We start from the raw sequence: 12,426 nt of genomic DNA, 5'->3' as shown, positions 1-12,426 counted from the left end.
ACAAAATTGTTGAATACATATTCAAACGTATATCTGCTCAAATAACTCAATGTAAGGATATCTACAAGAATATGGTCAGATACATAATTTGAGAATTTGTAATATAAAATCATGCCTTGGTTTTTTTATTTGCTTCTTTGTAACAAAGTGTGAAAACACGATTTTAATGCCATATTGTAGAATAATTCATCAAAGATACCAGGCTTATAATTTTGTAATCCTGACGAGTGTTTCGTCTACACAAGACTCATCAGTGACGCTTGAATCAAAAAAGTTAAACGGCCAAATAATGTACAAAGTTGAAGATCATTAATGCCAAGAAATTCCCAATGTTTTGGAAAATGCAAGACCGCATCAACAAATCTTTTTCAGATTTTAAATCCATATTCCTCTGACAGGAAATGTTGCCCGTGAATGCATTTAGCTATTTTTTCATATCCTGTTATGTCATAAAGATACTCCCGTAGTCAAGACCTGATGTTCAGTGGTTGTCGTTTTTTGTTTTTTATATAGATTATATTTTATAGTGTGTCTTTCTATGTTGTGATGTTATACTATAATTGTTTCAGAAAAAGGGAGAAGGTTTGGTACCATTAAAACGTTTAATCCCGCTGCAAATGTTTGCACCTGTCCTAAGTCAGGAATCTGATGTACAGTAGTTGTCGTCTGTTTATGTAGTTCATACGTGTTGCTCGTTTCTCGTTTTTATATAGATTAGACCGTTGGTTTTCCCGTTTGAATGGTTTTACACTAGTAATTTTTGTAGCTTGCTGTTCGGTGTGAGCCAATGCTCCGTGTTGAAGACCGTACTGTGACCTATAATGGTTTACTTTTATAAATTGTTACTTGGATGGAGAGTTGTCTCATTGGCACTCACACCACATCTTCCTATATCTATATACCGTTGGTTTTCCAGTTTGAATGGTTTTACACTAGTCATTTTGGGGGCCCTTTATAGCTTGCTGTTCGGTGTGAGCCAAGGCTCCGTGTTGAAGGCCGTACTTTGACCTATAATGGTTTACCTTTACAAATTGTGACTTGGATGGGGAGTTGTCTCATTGGCACTCATACCACATCTTCTTATATCTATCTAAGTACTTACACATCCTTGGTTTTGACGTATTCTGGTTTTACATCCATGATGGAGATAATCCAGAAAGGCATTCGGTCGCACGAAATGTTTTAAGTGTTACTTTCATAGATCCACGTGATATGATTTCAATAAGAATATTTCAATTTTTAGCTTCGTTTTGGCATTAGAATTTTGACGTGTTTGATTTTAATGCAGTTCGGACACATCAAATAGTAGGCATTTATACAAATATATTTGTTCAAAACAATATGTCAGTGAACATAGAAGCTGCGAGTAATCTTTAAAACTATATCGGTATTGTTTATATGCTTGTACTTGTTATCTATTAAACCAGCATGTTTTTTTCATCATATTGAAAAATAAAGAACAAGACAACAATGACGTTAGGGAGAAGTATATGTAATTACTTGCTTCTAGCGAAATTCAGGATAAAAAAAAACGTGCGTCGTTAGTTGTAGCGAGTTATTTTCCTTACTTCAGCAAATTAGAAATGGAAGCACTAACGAGAAATGACTTCCGGTGGTTATAATGAGTCCTTACAAATTTGCCTGTGCTGTATCAACACAACAAATAAATGATCAGAATGATAAAACATCTGAGTCTGCTATTGTCAGTTAACCTGAACCTGTTACCACTTAACCTCTTCTGACAAGACGGTGTGCGAACAGAACAGAAACAACAGTCCACAAAAAACTACTCCGATACTTATGTTTGAGTCCAAATACGAACCCGACTCTAACATTTACCCTTCCGGAGCACCTGAGATCACCCCCAGTTTTTTGTGGGGTTCGTGTTGCTTGGTCTTAAGTTTTCTATGTTGTGTCATCTGTACTATTATTTGTCTGTTTGTCTTTTTATTTTGGCCATGGCGTTGTCAGTTTGTTTTCGATATATGAGTTTGACTGTCCCTCTGGTATCTTTCGTGCCACTTTTATCTCAGAATAAGTAAAAGCTACGATCAACTTTATCCAAAAGGAACGATATATCTAAATTTAGAATCATAGTTGAAACTGAAATTACATTGAATGCTGAAAAAAAGAGTAGAAAAATTGTAATTTTATCTTTATGATTATCTTCAAGTTCAGATTTCGAAGGAGTAGTAAACATTGTTTTCTTTTGTTACGCTTTTGTGTATCATATTATTTGATAATGACCAAATAGAGTTACGAGCGGTATTTAGAGGTTTGGGTTTTGCTCATTGTTGAAGGCCGTATGGTGACCTATAGTTATAAACATTTATGTCATTTGGTCTCTGGTAGAGAGTTGTTTCATTGGCAACCATACTACATCTTCTTATTTTTATATTTACAGGAAAGTAATCTGACACTTGTTTACAGCAATTTTAACATTTTGATATTGGTGGAATAATAGGTTAAATGAGTTTATTTTTATAACTTTGGAAGTCTAATTTTTTAATATATATTTAGATACCAATTCTATCAAATTTTATAACATCTACAGGTATAATTACTGCCAAATTGAACATTATATACTCTATCACCTAGGTCAATATTCGTATAGAATTACACTAGATATTCAGTCTGAAAGCTTTATATTAAGTACAAACCCGAGATTTGCCTAAAATACAGGTACACTTTTTATAGCACTACACGACGTAATTCGTATATTCTTCATCTTGTGAATTAGTTTTGGATTTTCAAATATTAAGGCCTCGGGCATCACTGCAGAGACATTTATTGTCGAAATGCGCATTTGGTGTCGTAAAATTTCTAATATTATGTTTTAATTACATTATGAACAGTCTTGTTGTATTGCATTCGGTACATTTGTATAACATAACACTGGGTAAATACTTATCGCAACACTAGGTACATTCTTATAGTATTACATTAGGTCCATTTGTACATTCTGGGCTACATGTTTTAGGGGCGGAGTGGATCAGACACGAATATTTAAAAATTCCAACTTACGAGTTTGAATATTCCTCTGGTATCTTCTGCATCTCTTTTATAGCATTACATTATATACAATTTCAGAGCATAAAGCTATAGTAACGAACTTGTAGTAATAATCTATAGGTACGCTGATCTTAAAGTATTACATAGGTATATGTTTTCGTCTTTAATATGCGACAAATATGTGCCACGGGACATAAAAAAAACTTAAGATCTTATTTATCGTGTTACAATTTATATACGGGTTCTACTTTAGACCTTATTATAGTCATAATAATTGTCAAGATAATATGCAGTTGTCTATTCTTTACCACTAATAACAAAGATAATGAACAAATAATGTTTAAGAAATATTTCCCCCTGGTACTGCAACTCTGTTCAGCCGCAAAACATCATTTCGTAGTTTTTGATATAGTTAACGAAAAGAGCAAGCGGTCAAGATAGAAGATGAAATAAAACTGCATAGATGTAACGCGTGCATATGTGTAAACCAGTAAAAAGGGGTTTGGGTGTAGACTGAATTGTGCGCAATATTTCGAATTTATATCACTGACATGGCGAGGATAACGAGATGCAGAAGATGAGGCTTACCTTTATGAAGGAATACGTACATACATGTAAAAATGAAACAAGACGTTTATATGCGACAACAATATCCCCATTAAAACCGATTAAAACATGTACTAAGTTCATTATTCTGCCAACTCTGTGTTAACCGAGACGAAATCAAACATCAATAACGTTGCCGAAACTTTTTTCTTTTAAACGTTCACAGAATAAAGTTGAAAACTAGCACGATTGTGCTTTTCTTTACAGTAATTTTCATTTAGAACCCCCCCCCCCCCCCCCAAAAAAAAAAAAAAATAAACTGCTGCCGAGGGCAAAATACAAATCAATGCTTTTAAAAGATCTATCTTTTATCTTTCTGTGGATTTTTTTCAGTGGACATTATGCTTATGGATTTTCAACATCTAGAAGTATTTACACCGGCTGTTTTGTGAAAATTTGTCTTTATCTTTAAAGTTTACAAATATCTCTTAGCTCCATACTAACATTTGAGTATAAACAAGTCTATAATATACAGATCATTCTAAATAATGCACATAAATTAAACTTTTAAAGGCCATATAAACATATCTTGATATAAACAATCCAAATATACTAACTTGGTAATTTTTGCCTTCACTAATAAATAGTTTAATTTCTTTTGTTTAATTTGAACTGGATGTCAGCCTGTGTATAATCCATACACATGGCTCAAAACTGCATTTTTGAGAGTAATTGACGAATCGTACGGACAATCTCTAAGGAAAATAAATTACGTGTGTCCGAAGCGCTTTTCTAGATTTACCTTCATCAGAAACTTTCAAACCTTAACATTTCAAGTTCAGAGATGTATAATGCATGAATTCTGAATGACGTACTATCAAATAACTACCTGGTATATCTGGTACCGAATAGCTGTATCTATTTCTTCTGCGATTGTCTTGTCTGTCTTTCTTAGACTGAGTATTTTGTGTTGCCCACCTGTAATCTTATTGCTTTTTTAAGTCATCAGTAAAAATTAAAGATATCTAAAAGGAAGGAATACCAAAACCGCTCACACGCATGTTTTACCTCATCACATTCTATATATACTTGTCCCAAGTCAGGAGCTTTTATATCAGTGGTTGTCATTGGTTGCTCTCTTTCATATTTGTTTTTCATTTCTTGTTTTGTCATAAATTAGGCCATTGGTTTGTTCTTTTGAATTGTTTCACGTTTTGTCATATCGGAAATTGGAATCTTTTATAGCTGACTTTAAAGTATGGGTTTTGTTAATTTTTGCGGGCCGTACGGTGACTTATAGTTGCTTAAATCCACGTCATTTGGATGCTAGTTGTCTGAATAGCAATCAAACCATATCTCCTGTTTCATAGAGGGAATATGCAAGTCGAGAATACCTCAGGAGAAAGGTTAGATCAGCGTTAGCCCTCTAAACAATTGCATGTAATCTGTATAAATACTTGTTCGGGATAGTTAAACAAAAGAACATGAAAAAACACAAAAATAAATAACGTCGAAAGATGTGCAATCGACTATAAACTTAAAAGATAAACATAGAATTAATCCAAAGATTGCAATGATAGAGGGGGAAGATACTAAAGGTGGAATCTAACCTCATAAGTCGAAGAAAGACCGATAAATAATTGCAAAAAAAAAAAACGAAAAAAGACGAATAGACAAAGACCTGACTACAAAACACTACAAAAAAAATCATAAAACTATAACTGCACTAAAAAACTGGGTGAAATCAGGTTCTCATGGAGGGTATTTATAGTCTCCTCCAAACATGGCAATCGTCGTGTTGTCCATGGTAAGTACGAATTTAGTGTCGAGTATAATTCGATGATGTCACAATATAGGGAAAGAGTACGGGTGAATGGCTACGACAATTGGAACATATATGTGATCATCTGAGACATAAATATTCCATTATGGTCAACCAAACCATGAAGACGACCGTAGTTTTTCAAAAGGGATACATTGATTTGTCTTTATGGATAGGAGTCTCATTGGTTATCATACCACATCTCGATTTTTCTTAAAACAATTTCAGGAGAAATTATAGATTTTTTAACAAAATCCTGTTTTTGTCTACAAAGGGAATCGCTGAGGATCATTTAACACTTCAGAATCATCCGTGGGGTGACTGCCGACATATTTGGACCTATTTTGTTACGCCAAATTGGCATTTCGACAAATAGTGTATTTCTTTGCAGGATAAATATCTATGACTTTGAATTGATTTTTACGTTAATATTATATATTTTCTTTCTTTGATGTTTTTATCAATAGCGATATTTCCGTGTAAGCAAGGTACTGCATGGCCAGTCATGACGCTGATAATTAAAATTACCGAATAGCAGGCAGCCGTTTGAGAAAACAAGTATGGTTTGATACTGTAAAACTAATATTATATAAAGATGGGGAAAACATTATGTGGAAATAAATTTCCATTACTATTTTAGGGTAATGTTATATCCTTTCAATTAAGGAAAGGTTTGCGTACACAGGGAGGTAACTCGAATGCAACTTATTAAACTAAGGCGGGACCCGCCATTTTGAATTGCTTGGATCAACAAATGTTTTCGATTACTACAATATTATCGAAAATAAAACAACACCTACTTCAAAATCGCCGTTTTGATGTGATTTTATCCAAATTTGAATCGTAGAAGTAACGTAATCACCTTCGGTTTGTAAGTTTTCATTTGTATGACGTCACGTTTAGCCATGACGTCTTTGCGCCAAAATCATTCATGAAGTTTCGCGGAATTTTTTGTATTTCAAATTTATACATTTTTTCAAGCTCTAACGTATTATTTCTTATTGTAATGCTTTAGAATCGGAATAACAGTACTGTAGTTGCAGAGTTGTCACCGTTAATTTTGATTTAACGGCCGCAAATTTCCGTTTTACTGTCTCTGTTACACGTCGCCAGTAAAACTGCATTTGCGACTATCAAATCGCCAATTGACGGTGGCAACTCTTCAACTTCGGTACTGTTATTTCTTAAGTGAACTTCATAGAACGGATTTTTAATTTATTAAAGTATGTGAAAGATTTTCATATTACAGGTCTAAATAGCCACAGTACTTATTTTATATATGAACAATACATATACAGCTGGTCATTTGTGTTCCCTGGCCATCTTCTGTTTCATCTATCCTCATGTGTAGGAGCATGCATATAAAAAAGAAGATGTGGTGTGATTGCCAATGAGACAACTATTCACAAGAGACAAGAGACCAAAAATTGACCCGAACATTAACAAGTATAGGTCACTGTACGGCCTTAAACAATGAGCAAAGCCCATACCGAAGAGTCAGCTATAAAAGGCCCCGAAATGACAAATGTAAAACAATTCAAACAAGAAAACTAACGGCCTAATCAATGAACAAAAAAAAAGAACAAATAACAAATACGTAACACAGCAACAAACGACAACCACTAAATTACAGGTTCCTGACTTGGGACAGGCACATACATACAAAATGTTGCGGGGTTAAACATGTTAGCGGGATCCCAACCATGACCCTAACCTGGAACAGTGGTGTAACAGTACAACATAAGAACGAACTATAAAAATCAGTTGTTTGTTTGTTTAGTCAAAGACACCAAATCTGAACATGGTATAATCTATCTTTCTCCTGCAGGGCTTTTTCCTGTATAGTCATAAAAAATTGTATAATATCTATTGGTGTCCATTTATATAAGTTAAGATCTACTAGGTATTTAAAAATCGAAACAAATAAAAAAAAAAGAATAAATATTCCCGATGGAGCATAGTTTTTGCACCTGAAATAAAACACACCAATTATTTAATCGTATTAAGGTATAGACTGTGAACAATAAATACAGGCATTTATTCAGTTTAAAAAAAATTGTCCGCAATCCAAACGGCAGTTGAAACACACTAAACTTTATAATTACCTATATTTCAGATTAAATGTAAGGATATTCACCTATTTTCATAAATGCAGGCTTCATAATTCTATAATCACATTTAAATTAACGATTAACTTTGAGCATATAGAACATGCGTATACAGGTAATAAAATTAAGTAAGACATATACCACCTATAGCTACAAAACCGAAGCAAAAAGGATTCATATCAAACTTCAAGTTGTAAGTCGAGATATTTTTATTTAGTGTGTTATGAATTGTATTTTCAAACATGTTTGGATGAATTTTTTTTTGTCATTTCATGTCATAAAAAATGTAGCCGTATTTTATGATTATGTTTTTCCTGCAAAAACAATGAAAGACTGTCCTACAAGCAGGCGATTTGGGATATATACTCTGGTGTTATTCAACACTCAACACACACATTTTCAAATCTCTAATACAAAATTAGGAATATTTATTTGTCTTCATTTTACTATCTCTGTCATCAACTGATAAATATTGAGAATATTCGACTTGTTGTCTTTGAAATAACCTAGCAATAATAAAGTTGTTCAAACGGATTGATTGATTGATTGTTAGTGTTAAAGGCCACTTTCAGCACTACTTGGCGATATCGTGGCGGACAGTATTTATTTCATTGATGGAGGAAGAGAGAGAACCACCGACCATCAGCAGAAAAACTGGCATTTCTAGTCAATTAAGATTGGAATCAATGCGGTCATCGAACTCACAACTATCGTGTCGACAGGCTGGTGATGCCGTAGTACTTTTTTTAACTACTTAGACTATTTTGTCACTCGTTCGCACTAAATTGGTATGCTTCCGTTTATTTTTCCTACACCCCGGACAGTATTGCTGTCGCCTGATTGTTCGAAATTGAGAAAACTATAATTATTCGATTCTTAATTTGTCCTTTAGTTATTCATTAGGGATAGTGCCTATGAAGGACTGCAGAAGGATGATATTCCAAGCGGTTTTGTTAAGCTTACTGTCCTCTTCTTATGGTAAGTATACGCTTTGAATGGTTTATCAATAAATTTTTATAGTAAGTCTTCCGCATTTCTGAATAATTAGATTGAGCAATATTCTGAAAACAAAACCATAAACAATATTTTTGTACTTGTTAATTAGACACGGTTTTTCTAAGCTTAAAAGTAAGCTCAAAGTACCTAACCTGACAGAAAATCATGTCGCTCTACACTCAAATATAGGTTACTATACATCATAGAAGATTTTATTTAGCAACGTCATAAAAGTACAGGAAGACACGACCCTGGGCAAAGCCCACAAGAAACGGTACATAATATCAATGCAGAAAAACAAAAGAAACATTTTAGTAATACTTCAGACTATAAATAAGCTAATTGAAAAATACAATTTTACCGTTATTATTAAAACTATCAAGCCAAAAAGAAATATTCGTTGGAAAATTCCTTAATATTTTCTTCAAAAGCTGGACCTAAATATTTCTTTCGTCTGAAAATATGAAGATATTGTTTGAAATATTTATCACCTTGTATTTCGTTGGGGCTTGTATAAAGTTTTGTTATATATATATATACGCGTCTTAACATGTGACAACCAATTATGACAGACATTCACCATGGGATAACACGTGGTTATACAGGTCTAACACCATAGTATATGTATAAAGTTCGTCTCAAATTTAGCCCAACAATGTAAGATGTTCAAATTTGTTTTCTTCCTTTTGTTCGAACCCTTGCTTCTGTGACACCGTGGCAACACCGCCTGCACCGTGTCTAACGCACTATGATTTAATATTGAACACTTTTAAGCTTCAATAAGGTTTGATTATTACAATGGGAGAGGCTCATTTTGGTATGTCACTCGAAGGTGTGAATATGTTCTAAATTGGTCAGAAAAATACTTGGTCATGTTTACGTATAGGTTAGATAATACTTGGTTATGTTTTATGAATATTTAAAGCTCGAGGCGTAACCGAGGGTATTAAATGTTCATAAAACATGACCAAGAATTGTCTGACCAATTTAGAACATATTCACACTTTCGAGTGACATAACAAAATTAGCCTCTCCTAATGTAATAATCAAATCTTAATATGAGCTCACTTTAAATGTTAACATGGTTAATAAAAGGGATGTAATTCATATTTAATGGTCATTTCAACAGATGGAATGAAATGGCAATGAGCTAGTTTTGTGATAACAAAAAAAGGATAAATCATTTAAAAAGTGGAGATTTCTTCCGCTTCAGGTCTAATTTAATGTTTCCTTCATTTTAAAAAGCACACAATGTTATATAAATCAGCTTTTCTAAAATTGTATATTTTTCAATAATGACAAAACTTCATTAATACATCTTAGAATTTCAATCGTTTCAACATCAGATGCTAAATTTTTTATTGAGATAGATTGTTTTTATTATAATAATCAGCTATGTCTTACTATGGGCCGTTGTTTCCTAGTGTGTTAACAATTATAAAGAATGATATATCCAAAATATGTTATCTTCCTGACTAACATACACTATTTGCATCAATCAATAAACCAAAGGCGAAAATCTAAAAGATACACATAATTGATATTTTGTACATTATAACTATCGAAAACCTCAACAAACAGTGTCAAAAAGAGAGCATGGGAGGGCATGTCCAAAGATAAATGCAGTAAATGACAATGATCACCTTAGAGGAGTTGAAGAGATGTCGTAACTTTTATGATAAGCATAAGACCATCATAGGTCATGTTTTCGAGGTGTTATAAGTTCACGATAAAAGTTATGACATATCGTAACTTGGGTAACGTTCAAAAACATATCTTACGACTATGGCATGTCCTACAACCATGGTAAGACATGTTTTAGTCATAAGATACTTTCGAAAACCAGACCCCTGATCAATAAGTGACTCCTTAATCCTTCAGGTTTTTTTCCCATTTACCTTTGCCTAGTATTGCAAAAATGCACTAATTGAACAAAGACAGTAGTGAATGACATTGAATAATATAATATAAATATGCTTCTATGTGTAATGTAGGACAAAATGCACCAGACAATAGAGGAACAGAGTTTGTCATTGCCTTCATGGATAATTATAAAGTAGATTACGATCTGGAATTATTCGTAACGACATCACGTACATCAACAGTAAACGTCGAAGTCACGTCACCTAAATGGACCAACCCATCTGTCAACGAACAATTCACTGTAACAGCAGGCATCGTCAAGCAACTTTTTATTGATGTTAACTTGCGTTTGGAAGGAACAGTGAAAGAGTCAAAAGGTATTCTTGTGTCTGCAGACGATGAAGTGGTTATTTATGGTGTCAACAAACAGACAAAATCCAACGATGCTTTCCTTGGTCTCCCTGTAGATGTCCTATCAGATGAGTATTTTGCTGTAACCTATTATCCACCTTACCGTAAGGCACAGCTATGTGTTGTAGGCGTAAGCGACTCGAGCAATGTTCAAATAAAGCTGCCATCCTGTTCAAATTGTGGAAGCGTGACCTATAATGGACAGCAATATTCGAAAGGTCAGACAATTTCTGTCATTTTGAACAGATTTGATGCAATTCATCTGCAAAGCACAGGTGATCTAACTGGAGCTCGTATAACTAGTGACAAACCTGTTTCAGCATTCAGTGGAAACATGAAAACAAACACCGGATCAGGAAGCAGTCAGGATCACTTGGTAGAGCAGCTAACTCCAGTTAATACGTGGGGAAAGAGGTTTGCAACTGTTCCTACACCAGCAAGAACAACTGGAGATTACTTTAAATTCATTGCTAGTGAAGGTTCTACTCAAGTTACCTATAAATGCAATAAAAACGGGAAGATATCGACAAATTCATTCACCTTATCCAATTTAGGTGACCAACGACAAATTTCGATCAATTCCAACAATTACTGCTATATTACAGCAGATAAACCAATATCCTTAGTGATGATTGTTAAAAGTCAGTTGTCAAGCTCAGAACCAGCTGATCCCGCTATGCTTATAATTCCACCTATAGAACAATATGCTGCCGATTACACATTCACAACACCTAAATATAGTGGAGGAAGTTACGAAAACTTTTTCCTTTTTGTGGTGAACAAGGCAGATAAAAATGGACTAAATCTAAACGGAGGTTCTTTCCCAGCCAACACTGCGTACTACGATATTCCAGATACCGATCTTGTAGGAGGATACATTTCAGTATCGGAAGGATCTCATACTGTTCGCCATACCTCGCCAATTTCTATATTTGGGGGATTTCTCTATGGAAAGGCTAACAAGGAAACGTATGGGTTTACTACAGGAATGAGGATGGCAAAAATCAATTCGGTATATTTAATACATTCCAAATATTGATAAGTACAATTATAGAGAAAATAATTTCTATAAAATTCACTACTGTAACTTCTATTGAATTTTCTCTTAGCTATTAGACTGGCCACACTCTCCTTTGTCCGTTTGATTGTTCAAGATGGTATTTCCTAATAATCTTTCTACTCAGTTATCTTGAGTGATCCCTGCGCCAAGTGTAAGCACAAATATTTGTGTGAAATTGTGACTATTGAACCATGAAGCTTTCCAACTAGAGTAAGCCAACCAAATATTTGTATATGAAAAATTTCCCTGTCCATAGTCGGTAATCTCGTTAGTGGTTGCTTTATGTCATATTTGTATGTTGTTTTGTTATTTGGTGCATTTGGTGTTTGATAATCTCTGTTCAATTTATTCACTATTTTATAGGCTCTGTATGATTTAGAGATTGGCCAATTGTTTGGATATTGTCTTTTCATGAAGACTATCTGGACTTATAGATGTGTTCGGGTTATTTGTGTCGTTGGATTGCTGACTCGATGACGTACACATGCGACTTTCAGACTACATTTACAGATGTATGTCTTCGGTTTATAGTTTTCTTTATAATACATTTTTTTTTTTATTCGCACTATCAAGGCCTCCGCAAAAAGACTACATATTCACGGAAAAGA

At 33.9% G+C, this 12,426-nt stretch overlaps 1 protein-coding gene across 1 annotated transcript in view; it reads left to right on the top strand.

The window, feature by feature from the left end:
- The window catches only part of LOC127733651 (SCO-spondin-like), a 66,360-nt gene that overhangs the window by 25,259 nt on the left and 28,675 nt on the right, over positions 1 to 12,426 (top strand). Inside the window, exon 15 of the mRNA XM_052242968.1 lies at positions 10,455 to 11,770. Coding sequence (XP_052098928.1) covers positions 10,455 to 11,770 — 1,316 coding nt within the window. The remainder of the gene's footprint in view (positions 1 to 10,454; positions 11,771 to 12,426) is intronic.

Source organism: Mytilus californianus, unplaced genomic scaffold, assembly GCF_021869535.1.
Source record: "Mytilus californianus isolate M0D057914Y unplaced genomic scaffold, xbMytCali1.0.p SCAF_3, whole genome shotgun sequence".
In the NCBI taxonomy this organism is placed as follows: Eukaryota; Metazoa; Mollusca; class Bivalvia; order Mytilida; family Mytilidae; genus Mytilus; species Mytilus californianus.
The sequence above is the reverse complement of the archived record's forward strand: the minus strand, read 5'-3'. Positions and strand labels throughout refer to the sequence as shown.